We start from the raw sequence: 25,989 nt of genomic DNA on the forward strand, positions 1-25,989 counted from the left end.
CTTATCAACTTCAGCATCTTTAGCTTGTGTTCAGGTGTTATTCAACACAAAGCTGATTTTGAAATGCAAGAGAGAAGCCCTCAGAGTTGCTTTTTTTTTTTCCCTTTTCAAGTTTTGATCTCTTGCCATGCTACTGTTTCATAAGGTCAAAATCCCTCAAAGCCTTGACCTGAATAGCAGTCAAAATTTCAGGCACACGATGCTCTTTATATGAGCATAAACAGATGCCCTGTCATCTCAGTCACAATGCCTATATCCTACTGGATTTTACTATTACCAGAACTATGCTCATTCTTTACAACAATCATTTAAAAGAATTTTTAAAAGACTGAGCATACTGTGTCATTAATGGGACTATATTTCTCCGACAAACATGCTGGAATGTATGCATACAAGTGAGTTCTGTTCTTTAAAGTCAAAACCATGCTCTCAACGTTCTTGGAATTCTTATGCCATTTTGATCAAATTCAATCTGATGAGTAAGAAAAATCAATTTTTGTTTTTAGTTATGAGATATTATTTCTTGTCTCAGTCTATCTCCTTTTAATTCCTATTTCCCTGGGTAGCTTCCTTCTTATCCTGTTAAGAGTCCCAAGCCCCTAGCAATGATTTGGATGGGTCTATGATGGTACATTTTGGGGAAAAACTGAAGAGTGAAAACTGAGACATGAGCTTAAGAAAGGCTCAAGTTTAGCGACTGAGGAAGCAAATTGCTATACAATGTTGTTTATTTGCTTCTGGTCTGGTATAGGAGTGTAAAATGGTTTAAAAAGAAACTGTTTAAAAAAATCATAGTAGACTTGGGATTTTCATGGTAGTGCAGTGGTTAGGACTTCACCTTCCAATGCAGGGGGGAGGGTTTGCTCCCTGGTTAGAAAACTAAGATCCCACATGCCTCATGGACAAAAAAGTAGGACATAGACAGCAGAAGCAATATTGTAACATTCAGTACAGACTTCCAAAATGGTCTACATAAAAACATCTTTAAAAAAATCACAGTGAACTATAACAAGCCGTCCAGACTCACTAAACAGTATGCCTTGCATATCAAGAGAATCTTTATTTTTTCCCTCAAAATGCTTTCATGTCTATGGATTCATTTTATTCTCATCAAATCCCAGGGAGCAAGTGGAACAGATTTATATTATATGTTGGAAGTCAATTTATAGAGAATTAAACAAATCAAAGCTAGTACTTTTTTATCACAGATTTTGAAAAATTCAAAAATAGGAGGTTAAGTTGCCCAAGGTCAAAGTCTCATAACTTTTAAGCCATTAAAAAATAAGGCTTCTAAGTTTTTTTAAAAATTAACCAACTTAAATAATTAAACCAGTAAGATTTTGATGAGATGCACATATCATTCTACGGAATGAGTATATTTAAATATTACACTGCCAGAAAGGTCTCTCTTCTTCCCATTTCAGGCAGTACTGAGGAACATCAGAATGTAGGGACTGGCACATATGTCATTGTCTTACCAATTCAATGTTTTCAAAAAATATGTTTGGCAGACTTTATCAAAGGCTGCATGTAGATTACAAGCCTACTGAATGAGATTTTCTGAGCACGGAATCTAGAACCATGCATTTGAGTCAGTTTCCCAGGTAACTATCAGGCAGACTCAAGTTTGGAAAACCACTGCCAATAGTGCAAATGAACCAGAGTGCAACCTGTTGTTAACAGTTACACTTCCATGAATATATCCCTTTAAAGAGACACATTTCAAAATATCTTTCTTTTTCAAATAATGCCAGTCTTTCTTAATATGGTAACTGATCATTTTACAGCACCAATAACCTATGGAGCTGATGGGCATATATTTGAATGATATCACTGCTGGTTTAAAAAGTTAACACTTTCTAATGTATGACATATTTGTTACATAAATGTCAATGGTCATGCAACGTAGCCAAGGCCAGATTATATATAATAAGAAGAATCGTGATCTGGTGGTAAAATCACTAGTATATACACTGCTGCTGCTGCTGCTGCTAAGTCGCCCTTCAGTCGTGTCAGACTCTGTGCGACCCCATAGACGGCAGCCCACCAGGCTCCCCCATCCCTGGGATTCTCCAGGCAAGAACACTGGAGTGGGTTGCCATTTCCTTCTTCAATGCATGAAAGTGAAAAGTGAAAGTGAAGTCACTCAGTCAAGTCCGACTCTTTGCGACCCCATGGACTGCAGCCTACCAGGCTCCTCCGTCCATTGGATTTCCAGGCAAGAGTACTGGAGTGGGTTGCCATTGTCTTTGCCAGTATATCCACTAACAGCCCCAAATACAGTCAATGAAACTTTAATTATTGCCCAATGACTTTATGAGAAATGACTGAAATTGATATTTCTTCAAGTTATAAATTTTAAATATGAATTTGATTTGAAAAGATGGAACTGTGTTTTAAAATTATGTATGTTGGCTGATCATTTAAATTATATATTTTAGGAGCAATGTTTCAAATTTCATTTTTTCATCTTTCAACAAACATTTCTTAAATGCTGCTAATCAGATGCCAAGTCTCAAAAAACAAAATTCCCTGCACTGTCTCACAAGACAGTAGATATAAGCCTAAAGCTATTGAATATGGTTTTAACAAGGGTATTTGCACAGTGCACTGAGGTATGAACTGGGACCAATTAGTAAAAGTTAGCCTGTATAACACAAAACAAAATGGCAGAATGTATTAAACACTATTGAACATGATATTAATTTTTGAATGACTTCCCATGATTCCACCATCAACCATATCAGATAATGAGTTTCAAGTTTAAAAAATACTCCATTAAAAAATATATTACCAAAACGTTCACAATTCTTAACAAAAAACCACATGACACTACAAGTATAACATAGATGTTTTCCTAATATACAACCTATATGTGTTAGTATAACTTGGTTGCATGATTTTAGGAGTCAACAGTCTATGGCAGAAAATCCACTGATTATAACCTCACTTGCACTAACTGAAAGATATCTTTGGTGAAATCAAAGATCGTGGACCCCAGTCCTGCTCTTGTCATTGACTTTCCTTGGACAGTTCACTTTTCCTCCCTAAACTTAATTTTCTCATGTGTAAAATGCAGAGGTCAATTAATGGCCCTTATTATTTCAGGGATCTATGATTTGGAGTTAGACTGTGATGACACAGTTTCCTACCATGTTGTCTGACTGTCTAAGTTGCTCATCCTCATTCCCATTGAATTGGAAAGGATTATCATCTAAGGCTGGAGAAGGAAATGGCAACTCACTCCAGTATTCTTGCCTGGGAAATCTCATGGACGGAAGAGCCTGGTGGGCTACAGAAGAGCCAGACACAACATAGTGACTGAACCATCACCCTCCTATAAAGCAATAACGAGTTCAGCCCACCAGCACTCATTCCTCCACCTCTCCCACATTCTCCAGTGTCAAAGGTGACCAAGAGAACCATCTTTATTATTTAATTGAATACTTAGCAAGGACTAATCCAGTGACATCCTCTGTAGGGTTACAGTATCACACTCTCATTGCAGATTTCAAAAATCTCAAGTATAATTTATTGTAGGTTAATAAAGGGATCTAACCAGTCCATTCTAAAGGAGATCTGCCCTGGGTGTTCTTTGGAAGGAATGATGCTAAAGCTGAAACTCCAATACTTTGGCCACCTCATGCCAAGAGTTGACTCACTGGAAAAGACTCTGATGCTGGGAGGGATTGGGGGCAGGAGGAAAAGGGGACGACAGAGGATGAGATGGCTGGATGTCATCACTGACTCACTGGATGTGAGTCTGAGTGAACTCTGGGAGTTGGTGATGGACAGGGAGGCCTGGCGTGCTGCGTTTCATGGGGTCGCAAAGAGTGGGACATGACTGAGTGACTGAACTGAACTGATTATCACTAACCTGTGCTGAACTCTTTTCAAGTTTTTGGACTAAATTATCCCAGCGCTGGGCAAAGTTGTCCAACCATGCTTCCATCTTTTGGGCAACCAATGTATTTTTCAGTGTTGAAAGGAGATCTTGGTTGAGTGAGCAGAGTTTGTCCATGGTTTGCTTTTTCTTTTCTAGATCAGTTTTTAAAACCTGTTAAAAAAAGGAAGAACACAGACTAAGCCTTGGTTACATTTTAAAAAACACTGTAGTTCAATCTGCTTTTGCATGCATTTTCCCATTTGTATAGACATGAAAAGATTATAATTCTGCCTGCAAAAGAACAAGAGTTCATAAAAATATAAGTAGAAAATTATAATCCAAATAATGTTCCCAAGAAGCTTAGAGAGAAATAAAAGTCAGATGCAGAATAAATACTTTTATTTATTTTAGAATAAATAAGGAGTCAGAGGCATTTATGAGTTACCTGAACATTCTTGAAGAAGTGTCAGGGGAAAAAAAAAAGTAATGTTGGTTCAAAAGGAAAAACAGAGATTGACATATGGAAATTACTTTTTAATATTTGGAGGTGTTCTAAAGTGAAAGGTAGGGCTCTTGGATGTTAGTGAATTTCCTCTTAATTTCTGATAGAATTCAAATGAAATACCACATGCCAGGAGTACTGAAGAGAACATGGTGAATTGAGAAGATGAGCATAGCTAAGGGGCCTTTCCAATCTGAAATGCTGTGATTCTTTGAATAAATTTGCTATTTTTTTTTATTTCTATGATTTGTACATACTTTTCATTATTCAGATACAAAAACCTTGTTATGCAGTTTACTGACTTTTACATTTTTTAGCATCTGTTATTCAATTAACATTCAGCTATTTGAGCAATTATCTTCTAAAGCTAATTTTAAAGCCCATTAAGTAATAGAATAAAGTAATTGAGTATGGCACAAATCCTTTGGAATTACTATGCTTATTTACTAAATGCTTATGTGTTTTATGAAGTATTTTTATATCATTCATATTTCCAAAGTTCCTAGGAGCAATGGAAGGTTACACATGCTCTTTGGTTGATAGAAAATGAATAAACAAAGTGGCTTGTGTGAAATCAGTAGATCAGGACAGCTTATTCTTTCATTCTACCCATTAAGGTCACCCTAGGCTTTGGGAAACCCCATTTCCATCTCCCCAATGCTAGACCCTGATTTAATTTGTAAAAACAGACTAAGAAGAAAGAAAGGAGAGAATTATTTTATGGACGTTTTACCATCTTCTCTCATTGGCATCAGCAAGTGTAATGAACATAAACTAAGCTGTGAGACCTATCTTTCCAAAATAAATGCAAATTTATTTAAGAACAACTAACATTGCATATGGCAAATAAACGAGCATGAAACAGATGCACCAATTGCTCCTGAACTGAAGTATCATTGACAGAGAGAAATCAATATATGCCCACCCCCTGCAAAGGACACTTTATGTAGCTCATTTTGGCATGCCACCTGCATTGATAGCTCTGGACTGCAGACGGCTCTGGTGTCTCCTTCAATTAGTTCATCCTTTTCTCAGAATTTGCTTCACCTGGTGTTCTTTATATTGCAGTCTTACTGCGAGCCATTTTTAGGGAATAAAAGCAAGTTTTGAAATGCATTTTTAGTTTCTCCTCAATAATTGTCTTTTCACTATTTTTCCTAAGCCTGAAAGAATGCAATAGACCAAAATATACAAGCTGAATTTGAAGAAGAGGAAACAATTTCCATCGGAAATTTATGAGTAGTCTCCTGTTACCTAAAGAGGTTTTCTTAGATGATCTATAAAAGTAGTTGGATACATAAAGAGATTTAGTGGCAAATGACATGGAGCCTCCTGTGTTAACAATCAACCAAAGAAGAAGCACTTAGTGAACATACAAAAATAAAGGGGAAATTTCCCATTAAAGAATATAATTAGGGATAATAACTCAGGTAAAGTAAAAACAGCATTATTATAAATTGTGCAATTATCAAATCAGTAATATTTTTACCCAAATCTGTATGACAAAAACACTGTACTAGCCAAGGCTTCTATCTGGTAAATTCTAGATCTAGTTTGTCAAATGGTGATAGCAGGATAGTAGTTTTGCCTCAGTGTGTTTCCTCTGTTGGCTCTGAACCAATCTCTTTCCCAGTCTCTCTTCATCTCATCAAGTTCCTGAAGTACTCTCACACCATAACTAACAAGAAAAAAAAAAACAGGAAATCCATGGTGGTGCCAGATACAATGCATCACAGTAATGAATTACCTTCTCCCATATATCCTTAGACAGAAATTATTCTAACCTTGGATTTTGTGTATATTAAATAACTACAATTTAGTTGTTACTCAATTTTAGTGTATTAAAAGGACATATTTCTGCATCCTAAGAATTGATTCTAGATCTCTCAGTGCCAGAGAGCTAAAGTTCTAGAAAATTCAGAAGGCAAAAAGAAGCTCTAGAAAATGTGTACAAGGCAGAGATCAGCTAGGCTTTTGAAAGAAGAAATATAATTTATTTTCATCGAAGCGAGGTACCTGGACAAACCTCCAAGGTAAACAGGAAAGAACAGCCAATAAATCAGATAGGACAGCAGTAGAAATGGGCAAGTAATAGATAAGCTGCTTAAGGAGACAAGATAAACATGCTCTATATGGTCAAGGTTAGATGATTTGAAGTGAAAGGAGGATGTATGCTTGCAAAAAGCCCACAAAGTCATCAACTTATGCTCATCAGATGGATACTTCAGAGATCAATGCCAAGATAATTTCTCATAAACTGGCAAAACTGAATCCTGTACCTATTTTATGAGTAGTTTTCTATATGTAAGAAGTAGTCTGGTGGCTCAGTGATAATGAATCTGCCTGCCAATGCAGGAGACATGGGTTCAATCACTGGATTGGGAAGATCCCCTGGAGAAGGAAATGGCAACCCACTCCCATATTCTTGTCTGGAGAATTCCATGGCCAGAAGAGCCTGGCGGGCTATAGTCCATGGAGTCTCAAAGAGTCAGACACAACTGAAGCGACCAAACAACAACAAGACAGAGTAATCTAATTCTTTCTAATCACCTGTTGTTGTAGATTGATCCACTGTGTGGGTTTCTCATCTTAAGGGAGCACAAGAATCCCCAGGAAGGCTTGTGAACTGGAAGACTGCTCGGCCCTATGCTTCCAGAGTTTATGAATCAATAGGCCTGGGATGGGGGCCTAAGGATTTGCCTTTCTAAGGAGTTCCTGGGTAATGCTGCTAGTCTAGGGACCACGCCATGAGAACCACTGATGCTATCTGGAGGACTTCTTTGAGGGTGATTACCAAAGCTGAGGTCAAATGATCAAGTCCTGGTGAAACAGCACTGTTCACAGGGATTTGCCAAGCTCCCATAAGTACTCTGTCCCTGCCATCTTATCTTGCAGACACTTGATAGTGACCTAAGCCCACAGCATTCCTGTAGTCCCTGCATACCACACTCTCTTGGATCATCAACTTTCCCAGAGTTGTCCTTTGCTGGCAAATGCCACAGCAATAGTACTTTTCCACAGAAGCCTGTTTCTTGTTAATTTGGGCCTTCCAACGAGAGCCTACTTGATTCTTCCAGTCTTAGAATTCACCTCAATTTCTTCTTTCCTTTGCTTTTTATTCTTTATGCCAAATAAAAACTCAATTTGGATGATAGAACAATAATAAGGCCCACATGATTTGGATTAAAAAACGTATCAGGAGGAAATCAAATACTTGACTCCTCTTCTCTCACCTCACATGAAAAGTAGGAGAAAACCCCATGGGTTATTAGTGGTAATATTTCAAAACAAATTACTTTGATTGTAAATAAAAGAGAGATTTAGCACACTGTATCTATACCTAGGTATGTAGTAGGAACTGGTGACAGATGGTACCTGTTTTGGGTCTCAGATTGTGACATATTTTAATGAACATTAAATTCTTACTCACTGCCTGAGTCAGCAGGGGAATTTTACCTCAAATTCTAGACCAGCTGTCAGGTTTTGTTAATTGGCTTAAACTATCAAATGGTAAGACATACAAAACATATTTTCACTTTGTTCACAAGTAAAGTGACATAATTTGAATTTTAATCATATTGGAAAATTATTGAGACTTCGCTAAGAGAGCATTTTCATGGCCCTGGAGCTAGCAATGTCTTTTTATATAAAAATGTCAACATTGAGGCACATGATTATTCAAAACAAAAATTTTCAACTGCAGTTATTTTTCTGTCAAAGAATCGAATGTGATGAATTCTGAAACATCTTAAAAGTCTTGGACCTGAGTCTGGATATCTTGGTGTTCACTTTAACTCTGCTACTAATCTATGACTTTATGCATGCCAATGTGTTTTCTTCTGGGCCTCAATTTCCTCTTCTGAAATAATCTTGTCTGTCTCCTTGTTTTCATGCCCAGTGCTACTTGCTGCTGCTGCTGCTGCTAAGTCGCTTCAGTCGTGGCCAACTCTGTGAGACCCCATAGACGGCAGCCCACCAGGCTCCCCCATCCCTGGGATTCTCCAGGCAAGAATTCTGGAGTGGGTCACCATTGCCTTCTCCAATGCATGAAAGTGAAAAGGGAAAGTGAAGTCTCTTAGTCCTGTCCGACTCTTCACGACCCCATGGACTGCAGCCTACCAGGCCCCTCCGTCCATGGGATTTTCCAGGCAAGAGTACTGGAGTGCTACTTAGTTCAGTTTCAATTGGCCTCCTTACTATAAAAAGTCTTACTACCAAAGAGTGCTCTGGAAATGCAAATACAATTGTTATTCAGCTCCCAATGGCTCCCCATTAGTTTCAGAACAAAATTACAAATGTATCACTGATATTTTTGCACTGTTTGATAGACAGATTACTTTTCTGAAATCTGTCTTCAGTAGTGATATCACTCAAAAAGCACATTCTCTGAGGATTCATTTATATCAATGAGAAGCTAGTTTGTAATAACAAGTAATACATATGTGAATCTATTTTAAATTAAAAGCTTATAGAAAATTAGTCACTATGGAGCCAAAAATATATGATACAAATAAATATTTGGTAATATGGTACAAATTTAACTGAGGATATTTGTTTAAGTTTAGTTCAAATAAATTATTTAATTATTGTGATGTATAATAATATATCAATACAGACAGAAATAGATTAATTTAGGTAAAGTTATGAAACATTATTTACAATAGATCATTGTTTTGTATCACAGTAAACATCACATTAGCATTTAGTAGAATTGATCAAAAATAGAAAAGAAATCCTAATTATGCAATACTTTACTTGAAAAATCAAGCTCTTAATAAATATTGAATTGGCCTCTCCCTTACTTGAAAATAATAAAATTCACAGTTGAAGAGAAACTTTGTAGATTTTTTTAAAATTCCATACAGTTCAACTCAAACTGAAATGTCTCAATGAACCCTGATGTCCCCTTATTGCCAAAGTTTGTTAATCCCTTAAAACATATGGGTGCTATAATCACTGCCCCACCTGGGGAGGGTGTGCTCACCAAGCACCTGGTTGCCTGAGCTGCTCGGAACTGGGAAGGGCACAAAACGCAGGCCCAGCTGAGTCCGTGACTTTGTAGAGTACCCGGGAACCTGAGTGGCTTACACCTGGGAAGTGACCACAACCCAGTGCCAGCTTTAGACAGTTACTCTGCAGAGTAACCTGGAGCCTGAGCAGTGTAGACTGGAAAAGCACACACGCCGTGAGTAGGGGCAAACCCAGTGTGGCTCAGACCCTGCGAGCACTCCCCCCACATGCCAGTGATATTTGTTTGCAGTGATCCTCCCTCCCTGCAGCACAACTGAACAAGTGAGCCTAAATAAATGACCACTTTCACCCCCTTGTGTCAGGGCAGAAGTTAGACACAAAAGAGACTTGCAAACAGAGAGAGCCAAAATAAAGAGGGAATCACTTTGGAAGTGACAGGTGCAACAGACTAAAACACTGTAGTTAGCATTGACTACACTGGAGGGGACCTACAGACCTTGAGAAGAAGTATAAGCTGGAACAAGGAACTATCTGAAACTGAACTGACCCCACACTGCCCTCAACAGCTCCAGAGAAATTCTTAGATATATTTTACTATTATCATTTTCTAATTTTTTAAAATTTTTAAGTTCTTTATTACTCCTTTAATTTTCCTTTATAAAACCTACTATTACCTTGTAAAAGAAAGACCATATTTTTAAAGCAAATTTCATATTTTTATAACATTTGTAATTTTGTTTTGTGCTTTTAATATTGTATTTTTGAGAGTCTAAACTCTAGATTTTTAATCTCTGCTTTTTGGTATTTGTTATCAATTTTGTACCTTTAAGAATCCAATCTTCAATACCCATTTTTACTTAGGAGTGTGATTACTGGCTTGATTGCTCTCTCCCCTTTTGACTCTCCTTTTTCTCCACCAGGTCACCTCTATCTCCTCCCTCCCCCTTCTCTTCTCTACTTAACTCTGTGAATCTCTTTGGGTGTTCCAGGCTGTGGAGAACATTTAGGGAACTGATCACTGGCTAGATTGGTCTCTCTCCTTTTTACTCTCCCTCCTCTCCTCCTGGTCACCACTATCTCCTTCCTCCCTCTTCTCTTCTCTTCTCTTCTCTTCTCTTCTCTTCTCTTCTCTTCTCTATGGAACTCCATGAACCTCTCTGAGTGTTCCAGACTGTGGAAAGTAAGTAGGGAATTGATTACTGGCTAAACTGCTCTCACCTCTTTTGATTCCTCCTCTTCTCCTCCTGGTCACCTCTATCTCCCTCCTCCCTCTTCTCTTCTCCTTGTAACTCTGTGAATCTTTCTGGGCGTCCCTCACTGTGGAGAATCTTCTCTCCATTAACCTAGATGTTTTATCAGTGGTGCTGTAAGGATGGAGAAGTCTTGAGGCTACTGTAAGAATAAGACTGAAAGCCAGAGGTAGAAGGCTTAAATCCCAAACTTGAGAACACCACAAAACTTCTGACTCCAGGGAACATTAATCGACAAGAGCTCATCCAAAAGCCTCCATACCTACACTGAAACCAAGCTCCACCCAAGAGCCAACAACTTTCAGAGTAAGACATACCAAGCTAATTCTCCAACAACGCAGGAACATAGCCTGCGTTATGTGAGCACAGAAATACAGGCAGCCAAAAGTCACACCAAACCCATAGACACCACAAAATTCACTACTGGGCACTTCTCTGCACTCCAGAAAGAAGAGATCCAGCTCCACCCACCAGAACACTGAGGCAAGATTCCCTAACCAGGAAGCCTTGAAAAGCCACTTGTCCAACCCCACCCACAGGGAGGAACCTCCACAATAAAGAGGAACCACAAACTTCCAGCATAAAGAAAGGCCATCCCAAACACAGCAACCTAAACAAGATGAAAAGGCAGAGACATATTCAGCAGGTAAAGGAACATGATAAAAGCCCACCAAACCAAAGAGGAGGAGATAGGGAGTCTACATGAAAAAGAATTCAGAAAAATGATAGTAAAATTGATCCAAAATCTTGAAAACAAAATGGAGTTACAGATAAATAGTCTAGAGACAAGGATTGAGAAGATGCAAGAAAATTTAACAGGGACCTAGAAGAAATAAAAAAGAGTCAATCAATAATGAATAATGCAATAACTGAGATCAAAAGCACTCTTGAGGGAACCGACAGTAGAATAACTGAGGCAAAAGATAGGATAAGTGAGGTGGAAGATAGAATGGTGGAAATAAATGAAGCAGAGAGGAAAAAAGAATTAAAAGAAATGAGGACAACCTCAGAGACCTCTGGGACAATATTAAATGCCCCAACATTCGAATCATAGGAGTCCCAGAAGAAGAAGACAAAAAGAAAGGCCATGAGAAAATACTTGAGGAGATAATAGTTGAAAACTTCCCTAATATGGGGAAAGAAATAGCCACGCAAGTCCAAGAAACCCAGAGAGTCCCAAACAGGATAAACCCAAGGTAAACATCCCAAGACACATATTAATCAAAATAATGAAGATCAAACACAAAGAACAAATATTAAAAGCAGCAAGGGAAAAACAACAAAAAAATCACAAAGGGATTCCCATAAGGATAACATCTGATCTTTCAATAGAAACTCTTCAAGCCAGAAGGGAATGGCAGCACAAACTTAGAGTTATGAAAGAGAAAAACCTACAACCCAGATTACTGTACCCAGCAAGGATCTCATTCAAATATGGAGGAGAAATCAAAAGCTTTACAGACAAGCAAAACCTCAGAGAATTCAACACCACCAAACCAGCTCTTCAGCAAATGCTAAAGGATCACTCTAGACAGGAAATACAGAAAAGGTGTATAAACGCAAACCCAAAACAATAAAGTAAATGGCAATGGGATCATACTTCTCAATAATTACCTTAAATGTAAATAGGTTGAATGCCGCAACCAAAAGACAAAGACTGGCTGAATGGATACAAAAACAAGACCCCTATATATGCCGTCTACAAGAGACCCACCTCAAACCTAGGGACACACACAAACTGAAAGTGAAGGGCTGGAAAAAGATATTTCATGCAAACGGAGACCAAAAGAAAGCAGGAATAGCAATACTCAGATAAAATAGACTTTGAAATAAAGGCCATGAAAAGAGACAAAGAAGGAGACTACATAATGATCAAAGTATCAATCCAAGAAGAAGATATAACAATTATAAATATATATGCACTCAAATAGGAGCACAACAATATGTAAGGCAAATGCTAACAAATATGAAAGAGGAAATTAACAGTAACACAATAATAGTGAGAGACATTAGTACCCTACTCACACTTATGGATAGATGAACTAAACAGAAAATTAGCAAGGAAATACAAACTTTAAATGATACAATGGACCAGTTAGACCTAATTGATATCTATATTGATATCTATATCTAAAACAATGAATTTCACCTTTTTCTCAAGTGCACACAGAACCTTCTGCAAGATAGATAACATCCTGGGCCATGAATCTAGACTTGGTAAGTTCAAAAAAATTGAACTCATCTCAAGCATCTTTTCTGATCACAATGCGGTAAGATTAGATGTCAACTACAGGAAAAGAACTATTAAAAATACAAACATATGGAAGCTAAACAACACACTTCTGAATAGCCAACAAATCACAAAAGAAACTAAATATGCAAAGAAATGAATGAAAATGAAAACACAATAACCCAAAATCTATGGGATTCCCCCGACTAAGGTCCATCTAGTCAAGGCTATGTTTTTTCCTGTGGTCATGTATGGATGTGAGAGTTGGACTGTGAAGAAGGCTTAGCGCCAAAGGATTGATGCTTCTGAACTGTGGTGTTGGAGAAGACTCTTGAGAGTCCCTTGGACTGCAAAGAGATCCAACCAGTCCATTCTGAAGGAGATCAGCCCTGGGATTTCTTTGGAAGGAATGATGCTAAAGCTGAAACTCCAGTACTTTGGCCACCTCAAGCAAAGAGTTGACTCATCAGAAAAGACTCTGATGCTGGGAGGGATTGGGGGCAGGAGGAGAAGGGGACGACAGAGGATGAGATGGCTGGATGGCATCACTGACTCGATGGACATGAGTCTGAGTGAACTCCGGGAGTTGGTGATGGACAGGGAAGCCTGCTGTGCAGTGATTCATGGGGTCGCAAAGAGTCAGATATGACTGAGTGACTGAACTGAACTGAACTGAAGGGGAAGGTTCATAACAATAGAAGCCTACTTCAAGAAACAGAAAAAAAATCAAATAAATAACCTAACTCTACACCTAAAGCAACTAGAAAAAGAAGAAATGAAGCACCCCAGGGTTAGTAGAAGGAAAGAAATCATAAAAATTAGGGCAGAAATAAATGCAAAAGAAACAAAGGAGACTATAGCCAAAATCAACAAAGCTAAAAACTGGTTCTTTGAGAAGATAAATAAAATAGACAAACCATTAGCCAGACTCATCAAGAAACAAAGGGAGAAGAAATAAATCAACAAAATTAGAAATGAAAATGGAGAAATTACAACAGACAACACAGAAATACAAAGGATCACAAGAGACTACTATCAGCAACTATATGCCAATAAAATGGACAACTTGGAAAAAATGGACAAATTCTTAGAAAAGTATAACTTTCCAAAACTGAACCAGGAAAAAATAGAAAATCTTAAGAGACACATCACAGGCAAAGAAATCAAAACTGTAATCAGAAATCTTCCAGCAAACAGAAGCCCAGGATCAGATGGCTTCACAGCTGAATTCTACCAAAAATTGAGAGAAGAGCTAACACCTATCCTACTCAAACTCTTCCAGAAAATTGTAGAGGAAGGTAAACTGCCAGACTCATCCTATGAGGCCAACATCACCCTAATAACAGAACCAGACAAAGATGCCACAAAAACAACAACAACAACAACAACAACAACAACAAACTACAGGCCAATATCACCGGTGAACATAGTGCAAAATCCTAAACACAATTCTAGCAAACAGAATCCAAAAACATATTTAAAAGATCATACATCATGACCAAGTGGGCTTTATCCCAGGGATACAAGGATTCTTCACTATCCACAAATCAGTCAATGTGGTACACCACATTAACAAATTGAAAGATATAAACCATATGATTATTGCAATAAATGCAGAGAAAGCCTGTGACAAAATTCAACATCCATTTATGATAAAAAGCCTCCAGAAAGCAGGCATAGAAGGAACATACCTCAACATAATAAAAGCCATATATGCTAAACCAACAGGAAACATTATCTCCAAAGGTGAAAAATTGAAAGCATTTCCCCTAAAGTAAGGAACAGACAAGGGTGCCCACTCTCACTACTACTATTCAACACAGTTTTGGAAGTTTTGGCCACAGCAATCAGAGCAGAAAAAGAAATAAAAGGAATCCAAACTGGAAAAGAAGAAGTAAAACTATCACAGTTTGCAGATGACATGATCCTCTACATAGAAAACCCTAAAGACTCCTCCAGAAAATTACTAGAACTAATCAATGAATATAGTAAAGTTTCAGGATATAAAACCAACACAGAGAAATCCCTTGCATTCCTATACACTAACAATGAGAAAACAGAAAGAGAAATTAAGGAAACAATTCCATTCACCATTGCAATGAAAAGAATAAAATACTCAGGAATATATCTACCTAAAGAAACAAAAGACCTATTTATAGAAAACTATAAAATACTGGTGAAAGAAATCAAAGAGGACACTAATAGATGGAGAAATTTCCCATGTTCATGGATCAGAAGAATCAATATAGTGAAAATGAGTATACTACCCAAAGCAATCTATAGATTCAGTGCAATCCCTATCAAGCTATCAATGGTATTTTTCACAGAGCTAGAATGAACAATTTCACAATTTGTATGGAAATACAAAAAACCTCGAATAGCCAAAGCAATCTTGAGAAAGAAGAATGGAACTGGAGGAATCAAGTTGCCTGACTTCAGGCTCTACTACAAAGCCACAGTCATCAAGACAGTATCGTACTGGCACAAAGATAGAAACATAGATCAATGGAACAAAATAGAAAGCCCAGAGATAAATCCATGCACCTATGGACACCTTATCTTTGACAAAGGAGGCAAGAATATATAATGGAGAAAAGACAATCTCTTTAACAAGTGGTGCTGAGAAAACTGGTTAACCACCTGTAAAAGAAGGAAACTAGAACACTTTCTAACACCATTCACAAAAATAAACTCAAAATGGTTTAAAGATCTAAATGTAAGACCAGAAATTATGAAACTCCTAGACGAAAATGTAGGCAAAACACTCTCTGACATAAATCACAGCAGGATCCTCTATGACCCACCTCCCAGAGTAATGGAAATAAAAGCAAAAATAAACAAATGGGACCTAATTAAACTTAAAAGCTTTTGCACAATGAAGGCAACTATAAGCAAGGTGAAAAGACAGCCTTCAGGATGGGAGAAAATAATAGCAAATGACAAAGAATTAATCTCAAAAATATGCAAGCAACTCCTGCAGCTCAGTTCCAGAAAAATAAGTGACCCAATCAAAAAATGGGCCAAAGAACTAAATAGACATTTCTCCAAAGAAGACATACAAATGGCTAACAAACACATGAAAAGATACTCAACATGACTCATTATCAGAGAAATGCAAATCAAAACCACAATGAGGTACCATCTCACATCGGTCAGAATAGCTGCTATCCAAAAGTCTACAAACAATAAATGCTGGAGAGGGCGTGGAGAAAAGGGAACCCTCTTACACTGTCAGTGGGAATGCAAACTAGTACAGCCACTATGGAGAACAGTGTGGAGATTCCTTAAAAAACTGGAAATAGAACTGCCATAAGACCCAGAAATCCCATTGCTGGACATACACACCAAGGAAACCAGAATTGAAAGAGACACGTGTACCCCAATGTTCATCGCAGCAGTGTTTGTAACAGCCAGTACATGGAAGCAACCTAGATGTCCATCAGCAGACAAATGGATAAGAAAGCTGTGGTACATATACACAATGGAATATTACTGAGCTATTAAAAATAATGCATTTGAATCAGTTCTAATAAGGTGGATGAAACTGGAGCCTATTATACAAAGCAAAGTAAGTCAAAAAGAAAAACACCAATACAGTATATTAACACATATATATAGAATTTAGAAAGATGGTAACAATGACCCTATATGTGAAATAGCGAGAGACACAGATGTAAAGAACAGACTTTTGGACTCTGTAGGAGAAGGCGAGGGTGGGATGACTTGAGAGAATAGCATCGAAACATGTATATTACCATATGTGAAATAGATTGCCAGTTCAGGTTCGATGCATGAGACAGGGTGCTCAGGGCTGGTGAACTGTGATGACCCTGAGGGATGGGATGGGGAGTGAGGTGGGAGGGGGGTTCAGGATGGGGAACACATGTCCACCCATGGCTGATTCATGTGAATGTATGGCAAAACCCACAATATTGTAAAATAATTAGCTTCCAGTTAAATTAAAAAAAAATATGGGTGCTATAATCAATGCCATTTTGTTTGCTTTAATGTTTTTCCTATTTTCCAAAACATGATATAAGCCCCTTCTATGTGAGGATAATTATTTCTTGTGCTACTCTTGTATTTCTCAGAGAATCTAATTAAGTTTATTTTAGACATATTAGATTTATGAAACTTAAGTTTATTCTAGAACTATACTATTTATAATTTTACAGAACATTCACAGGTACTTTTCAGTGCTATATTTTAAATTTTTACTATAATCTTATTCCAGGTATGTTATACTTTTTCAAAGAGTACAATCCTATTTCAAAACACAAAGTTCAAACTTTACCTACATATTATAAAATTATCAATATTTATGTCCTTCCAAAATTCATATTTTGAAGGCCTAACCTTCCAATGTTATCATATTAGGAGGTGGAGCTTTGGGGAGGTAATGATGCTTAGATGAGGTCATGACAGTAGGGCCCCCATGGTAGGATTCTTCTTGTGTGCTAAGTCGCTTTAGTTGTGTCTGACTCTTTGTGACGCTAGACTGTGGTCCACCAGGCTTCTATGTCCATGGGATTCTTCAGGCAGGAATGCCAGAGTGGGTTGCCAGGCTCTCTTCCAAGGGATCTTCCCAACCCAGGGATTGATCCTGAGCCTTTTATGTCTCCTGTGATTAGTGCCCTCATACAAAAAAGAAGGGATACCTGAGCTTCCTCTGTCTCACCAGGAAGAGGGCCCTCACCAACAACCAAATCTTCCAGCACCTTGATATTGTGCTGCCCTGTTTCTAGAACTATAAGAAATAAATATCTACTGCTAAATTCACCAATCTGTGGCAATTTATTACAGCAGCACAAGCAGACTAAGATAGGAATTGGGAACAAGAACTGGTGTCTCTTGTAACAAATACCTAAAAATGCAGAAACAGCTTTGAACTGGGTCATGGGTAGAGGGTGAAAGAGTTTTGAGGTACATGCTCGAGAAAGTCAAGATTGCCATGAAGATAACTTCGAAGGGCAACTCTGGTGAGGACTCAGGGAGAAAAAAGGAGAGCTGGAAAGAAAGTTTCCATCTTTTTAGAGAATACATAAATAATCATGAATAGCATGTTGGTATAAATATGGATGGTATAGGCCATTCTGTTGGGGTCTCAGACAAAGTAAGGAACATATTGGCCAAGGGAGAGAAGACAATCCTTGTTATAAAGTAGCAATGAACTTGACTGAGTTGTGTTGATGTTCTAGTATTTTGTAGAAGGTAGAACTTGTACATGATGAAACGGGATATTTAGCTAAGAAATCTGATGTCTTTGGGAAATATTTGAGCAAAGTGTGAAAGGAACATCATGGTTTCATCTGAATGCTTAAGGTAAAAACACAAGAAGAGAAAAATCAGTTGAAGAAGGAACTGTTTAACAAAAATGAACCGGAACTTACGGATTTGGAAAATTTTCAGTCTATCCACACTGGGAAAAAAAAAATGCGAAAGGATGTTTAGATGTGAACACTAACGGGTGTGGTTGATCTACTATTTGATGAGGATATTAGTGTGGATGTGAACCAGGGACCTAATCGGCTCTCTGATCAGAAGCCGGGGTACAGATGTATACATTATGGATACATGAATATGAAGCCATGGATACTGTAATATACTAGTAGAAACTGCCAGCTGGGACTAATGGAAACAAAGAAAACTGGATGGATTGAAGGAAGGCTGTGAACACATGCATTCTTCCCATCAAGTAAAGAGAAGAATGATATAGGTGATACAAAGACATCAGGGCCGCCACCCCTACCGTAGGCCCAAATGGCAGAGCCAGTTCCTCCTGGGTTTCAAAGGGTGGGGCCACCTCTCAGGTTTGGGGGGGCAGGCATGCACGATGCCACCACCTAGTGCCTCAGGAGCAGCCACGACAGGGAGTCCTGTGAGTGGGACTGCAGCAGAGAGCCATGTGGGTGGGCAGTGCACTGTGATGCTGAAGAGGCAAGGCCATATTGTGGAATTCTGGGGGTGATGGTGCCACTTTGGCGGCCCTGGAGTGCAGAGAATCAGTCCAAAGAGGAATGTTCTCGAGCATTAGGAACGTACAGAATTGTTCTTGCTCTGTTTTAGACTTAGGCGTGGCCTGTCACCCCTTCCTCCTTTGCTGTTTTCCCCTTTTCGAATGGAAATACCTATCCTATACATGTCACACCACTATTTTGGAAGCATATAACTAGTCTGGTTTCACAGGTTCATAGTTGGAGAGCTCAGCCTCAGACCTTGAGTCTTATTTGATTTAAATGATGAGACTTTGAACTTTACAATATATGCTGAAGAGTTGATATTGGGACTATATAAGTTATTTTGGGTCTGTTCAGATGGGATAAATATATTTCGCATGTGAGAAAGACACACATTTTGAGAGTCCAGGGGTGTAATGATATGATCTAAATGATTGTGTCCCCAATATATATATACCCTCCAATATCATGGTATTAAGACATTGGGCCATCGGGAGGTAATTAGGTTTAGATGAGTTTATGACAGTGAATAATTTATGACACGCTGACTCATTTGAAAAGACCCTGATGCTAGGAAAGATTGAGGGAAGCAGGAGAAGGGGACGATGGAGGATAAGATGGTTGGATGGCATCACTGACACAATGGACATGGGTTTGGGTAGACTCTGGGAGTTGGTGATGGACAGGGAGGCCTGGCATGCTGCAGTTCATGGGGTCACAAAGAGTCGGACATGACTGAACGATTGAACTGAACTGATGACAGTGAAGCCCCTATGATGGGATTCATGACCTTGTAAGAAAAGGCAGAGACACTAGAGTTTCTCTTTCTACTATGTGAGGAGAGCAATACTATTTGTTGTTGTTCAGTTGTGTCTGACTCTTTGCAACCCCATGGACTGCAGCATGCCAGGCTTCCCTGTCTTTCTCTATCTCCTGGAGTTTGCTCAAATTCATGGCCATTGAGTCCATGATGCCATCCAACCACGGCATCCCCTATTGCTCCCTTCTACTTCTGCCTTCAATCTTTCCCGCAATCATCTTTTCCTATTTTAATTAAGACAAGTAACAATATAAGAAAAGAGACTGATATAAGAAAGAAAAATGAATATTATGTTTAAGATTTAAACATTAGAAAGACCAAATAAGGATGTTAGTAGAGACTACTTTTTTAAAAAAATAATAACAATAGCTAAAGAATACATACGGCCAGTTTTTGAAGACTTGATAACATTTCACTTTGATCCTTAAAGCCAGTTGTGGGAATCTTGTTCACTGCATCTTCTTTATCTGAAAGCCATGTACTAAATAGGCACTGAAAGAAATAAAATAATTTCAAAAGAGAAAGAAGAATAATTATTAAAGTACATCATATATTTGTAGGTACCCATTTAACATCTCTCCTTCTCTTTCACTGATACACTATCCCCCATGTAACTCACCTGCTCTTCAGTAAAACGTTGCCATTTGAGAAGAACATCCTGTAAAAGAACCCAGCGATCTTCAGTCCACCTACAGATGTTTGCCCACCGATCTCCCAGTACCTGGGGAAGAGAAAACCCACCACAACATCAGCAAATGCTTACCTGTTAACTGAATTTTATTTAAAAATGGTCTGAATGATTTTTAAAAGTATCTAACTTTGAGTATCTTATGTATACTAGGAGTTGTAAAGAGCACCTATCAGCTTCTGCTTATAATTATATAAGCACATGCCTTTCATTTGTCATTAGATTACTTCACTCTTGCAGCTTACATAGAAAAGTAGAGATACTTACAAGAAGTATAAGGCAGATATCACACCACTATTTGAAATATCTACACAGCAAATATAAACAGGAAAAATATAAATGTAGAATGAAATAGGATTTGTCATTGATAATATGGAAAATATATATCTTTCTTAGGTCTGAAGATATATGTCAAAAGAATAATAGTCTGGCTAAAAAATAGGATGTCAAAAGACTCTCATCTGAAGCAATCTTATATAATTAGAATTGCTTAATATCTTGATTGTAGAAGAATATTAGTACTGACTTAACATCATATCCACGTGTGAATTTTTAAAGTTAACTGGATTATTATTACAAATATTTATTTTTTAAAATTTATTTAGTTTTTTATTTTTTAAATTTTAAAATCTTTAATTCTTACATGCATTCCCAAACATGAACCCCCCTCCCACCTCCCTCCCCATAACATCGCTCTGGGTCATCCCCATACACCAGCCCCAAGCATGCTGCATCCTGCGTCAGACATAGACTGGCGATTCAATTCTTACATGATAGTACACATGTTAGAATGTCATTCTCCCAAATCATCCCACCCTCTCCCTCTCCCTCTGAGTCCAAAAGTCCATTATATACATCTGTGTCTCTTTCCCTGTCTTGCATACAGGGTCATCATTGCCATCTTCCTAAATTCCATATATATGTGTTAGTATACTGTATTGGTGTTTTTCTTTCTGGCTTACTTCACTCTGTATAATCGGCTCCAGTTTCATCCATCTCATCAGAACTGATTCAAATGAATTCTTTTTAACGGCTGAGTAATACTCCATTGTGTATATGTACCACAGCTTTCTTATCCATTCATCTGCTGATGGACATCTAGGTTGTGTCCATGTCCTGGCTATTATAAACAGTGCTGCGATGAACATTGGGGTACATGTGTCTCTTTCAATTCTGGTTTCCTTGGTGTGTATGCCCAGCAGTGGGATTGCTGGGTCATAAGGTAGTTCTATTTGCAATTTTTTAAGGAATCTCCACACTGTTCTCCATAGTGGCTGTACTAGTTTGCATTCCCACCAACAGTGTAGGAGGGTTCCCTTTTCTCCACAAATATTTAAAGTCACTATTTCTCTAAATATTACAAATATTTAAAGTCATTGTTCTATTAAGAAAACTCAGTAGAGTAATAGTTTTCTGAGTAAGAGTTGCCCTGTCTTTAGCCTGTCACTAATACTAGTGGCTCAGTGGTAAAGAATCCACCTGCTAATGCAGGAGATGCAGATTCAGTCCCTGGATGGGGAAGATCCCCTGGAGAAGGAAATGGCAACCCACTCCAGTGTTCTTGCCTGGGAACTCCCATGGTCCGAGGAGCTTGGTGGGCTACAGTCCATGGGGTCACAAAGGAGCTGGACACAACTTAGTGACTAAACAACAATAACAATATCTATATGCACATGCTATTTTAGTATGTAATATAAAATAAGCACTAATATTTTTTAGGTGAAAAAGTGTGTTATGATATTTGTACTGTTTTAAGAAATGTATCATTTATTTCAACACTATGAGGATGCACTTCAGAGTCTAAAATTTCAACTTTTTGACTTCCTTATAAATAATAAAATTATTTACCCATAGATATTAGACCTCTAGAGCTAGAAGAATCTCAAAATACGGTATGTCTTATTTTGTATAGAGTAAGAACTAGAAAAAATGTTTGTTACTCATATGTTTTACAAATATACTCAGTATCTAAGATAAATTTGATCATAATTTCTACATTACTTGATACTACACATTTGGATTGGTCCAACTAGAAAACTTTGACATATGATTCAAATAATATATATGTAATTAGCATCATGGCAAAACCCATCTATTCCTAAATAACTCAGAGACCTACTCTTTTTTTATTGTATTTAATCTACCACCTTTTAGAAAAGGAAGTCTCATACACAGGGGTAAGAAGTAAGCAATAAATGTTTTTCTACAATATTAAAATGATCATGAACTCAGATGCAGCTCAGTCACAGGTGAGTTTTCAGTTTTTCTGCAGAAATGTCAAATAAAAATGTTATTACTTTCGAGCATAACATAAGTGATTTTGCATTTTTTATAGTTTCATTCTCTACTCGACCACTTTTGAATTACATTGGTTTATGACAGAAGCCTTAACACTGAAACAGTGATGCAAGATACCCAGGAAACGCGCTAACATAACTCAATGTATTCAATGTTAGCTATTTAATTATTACAATTAAACTTTGGGATTTTTTTCTCAAAAACATATTAGAAGTTATTTTAGTAAACTTCCTCGTTACCTTGTAAGGACGCATCAGATAAAATGGCATGTAGCATATCTGGTAATGGATTAGTTTTGGAAAAAAAAAAAAACCCAGCTTCAAATGGAGAAATTCTTGCCCATTAGCCATAAACTACACCATCTGCCTGATTTTACGATGCATATATAAAAGGTCAAATCGTGGGACATTTATTACAGGGCTCCAACCCCAGTGGAGATGGGTGTCAAGGGCTAAAAGAGAAAATCAAACTGTAGCAGCACCTTCATAAATGAAAGAAAATGAACTAAGACGTCTAAATAGATATACTATCTTCTCTCCAGTGCTACCAGACACACAAAGCTAGAGTCTAGCAAAGTAGTATCTTAGGTTTGCAATCTCATAGATAGAGCTTTTATAATTTATTGATTTTAGTAGGACATTGTATAAAACAAATTCACATAAAGACCTCTATACTAAATTGCTGAAGATTAAATTTATAAAATTGTAAAATATACTGTGATACACTTTATACTATAGATTTTTTCATTATTAAAAAACAATAGTAAATATTTTTTATACAGTCAACCTAGTCAAAACAACCTAGTTAAAACAACTATTTTAAGAATATTATTTCTATCAGCAGATGAATAGATAATGAAATTTTGCCATTTGCAACAACATAGATGGGCTTGGAAGGCATTATGTTAAATGAAATAAGGCAGAAAGAGAAAGACAAATACGTATGATATCACTTATATGTGGACTCTTAAAAAAAAAAAAGAAAACTAGTAAATATAACCAAAAAGAAGCAAATTCACAGATACAGAGAATAAATTAGGGGTTACCAGTAGGGAGAGGGGAAGGGCAATATAGGGGTAGCAACAAACTATTAGGTCTAAAATAAGCTAAAAGGATATATTGTACAACACAAGGAATATAACCAGTATTTTATAGTAACTACAAATGGAGTATAATCTTTAAAAATTGTGAATCACTATGTTGTACACCTATATTATATTATTATACATCAACTATACTTCAGTTTAAAAAAGATAAAAAAGATTATCATTAAAAGTTTCCTTTGTATTCAAATAATCATAATAGATAACTTTTATAGTTCCACTGAGGTTAAATATTTAGTCAATATTTAATTTATAGTTAAGTATAAGCTCTGATTCATTCATTCACCAATCATTAATTTATTTAAATAACATATTTTTGAACATACACTATGTACCAAAAATGAACAGAATAAAGATGTTATGGACTGAATTGTGTTTGCCTAAAATTCATAAGTTAAAGCCCTACTGACCTCTACCCCAGAATGTGACTGTTTTAGAAGATAGGACCTTGACAGGCAGGGCCTTTAAATGGGGCTTTTATTTATTCATTTATTTTTTTAATTTTAATTTTTACTTTATTTTACTTTACAATACTGTATTGGTTTTGCCATACATTGACATGAATCCACCACGGGTGTACATGTTACATTAAAATGAGTATGTTAGTGTGGATTCTAGTTCAGTCTGACTAGTGTCCTTATAAAAAGAGGAAATAAAATAGTGTCTTTAGAAAGACACTAGGGATGTATGGGCACAGAGCAGAGGCCATTGGGTGGACATAGCAAGAAGGCTGTCATTTGCAAGGCGAGGAGAGAGGCCTCAGAAGGAATCAAACCTGCCAATACCTTGGACTTCTAGACTCCAGATCTGTGAGAAAACACATTTCTGTTGTTTAGGAAATCCGATCTCTGGCATTTTGTCATGGCATAGCTAACAAACTACATAGGACAGATTTAAGAGAGGCTGATTCCATGGCACTGCAAAATGTCTCACAAAATTAAAATCGTTACAAGTAAAGATGCACACATTAGAGTCAGGGCATTTTAGAGAACACATTTCAGTTACCAGTGTAAAATGAATTTAACTTGTTCAAATAGAGCAGAATTTTAATAACGCATTGGGACAACTTCTCAAATACAAACATGCTATCATTTTGTGATTTTATGTGTTATATTGAGAGTATAAAATTATCTAGAGTCAAAACACTTGGATTCAAGTCTTAAGTCAATCAACTGCTTGGATTACCAATGTGTGTTGTTGTTTAGTTGCTAAATCACATCAGATTCTGTTGCAATCCTATTGATCAGTAGCCCACTTGGCTCCTATGTCGATGTGATTTCCCAGGCAAGATAGTGGAGTGGGTTGCTATTTCCTTCTCCAGCGGATCTTCCTGGCCCGCCCAGGGATCACACGCATGTTTCCTGCATCGGCAGGCAGATTCCTGACTCTCTTTCAAACTATGGAAATATTTTAAATCCATAATTTCTTGTGATACTAGGAGCAACTCTTTATCTTCCCCTACTCAATAAAATCAAGTGACTTTTTCAACAAATTTATGGCTAAATCATATGTCTCTCAAAGAAAATAATCATACCAACAACTTAAAGAACTGCTTCAAGTATTAAACAAGATTATGTATTGAAAAACAGTTTTAATTTGAACTGAGTTGTGTTGGTGGTTATTTATATTTTGCTTGATTGTAGTGTTGCTATGAAGCCTTCTAAGAACCACCAAGGGTGAACTATTTTACTCATTCTAAAAAAGTACTTATTACACCTTTACAAGTAGATGTTTAGAACTGCAGTATATTCTTTTTTTAAAAAATTTCCAACACGAGAGCATACACATCCTTCAGCAACACATTCTACTGCTTAAATATTACTCGCAGAACAGTCTCAATGAACTGAATCCAAGTCACTTCTGTTACAAAGCAGGCACAGTGTTTTTACTGATTTCAGTGATTAGTTAAGTGAATTAGAAATCATGGTACATGATACATGTGCTCACAGGTTCAGTTCAGTTCAGTTCAGTCACTCAGTTGTGTCTGACTTTTGTGACCTCATGGACTGCAGCACGTCAGGCTTCCCTGTCCATCACCAACTCCAGGAGCTTACTCAAACGCATGTCCATCAAGTCGGTGATGCCATCCAACCATCTCATCGTCTACTTTCCCCTTCTCCTCCCGCCTTCAATCTTTCCCAGCATCAGGGTCTTTTCAAACAAGTCAGTTCTTCACATCAGGTGGCCAAACTATTGAAGCTTCAGCTTCACCATCAGTCCTTTCAATGAATATTCAGGACTGACTTCCTTTAGGATGGACTGGTTGGGTCTCCTTGCAGTCCAAG

The 25,989-nt window shown here is 37.4% G+C and overlaps 1 protein-coding gene across 7 annotated transcripts in view; it reads right to left on the bottom strand.

Annotated features, from left to right (window-relative positions):
* Positions 1-25,989, bottom strand: part of DMD (dystrophin) — a 2,687,035-nt gene that overhangs the window by 1,549,197 nt on the left and 1,111,849 nt on the right. For all 7 annotated transcript variants that reach the window (XM_070291485.1, XM_070291489.1, XM_070291490.1 and 4 more), the window contains exons 14-16: positions 20,236-20,337; positions 20,001-20,108; positions 3,878-4,057 (exon numbers count right to left, since the gene is read on the bottom strand). In XM_070291485.1, the coding sequence (XP_070147586.1) occupies positions 3,878-4,057; positions 20,001-20,108; positions 20,236-20,337 (390 nt within the window). The remainder of the gene's footprint in view (positions 1-3,877; positions 4,058-20,000; positions 20,109-20,235; positions 20,338-25,989) is intronic.

The sequence above is a fragment of the Ovis canadensis genome, chromosome X (assembly GCF_042477335.2).
Source record: "Ovis canadensis isolate MfBH-ARS-UI-01 breed Bighorn chromosome X, ARS-UI_OviCan_v2, whole genome shotgun sequence".
Classification (NCBI taxonomy): domain Eukaryota; kingdom Metazoa; phylum Chordata; class Mammalia; order Artiodactyla; family Bovidae; genus Ovis; species Ovis canadensis.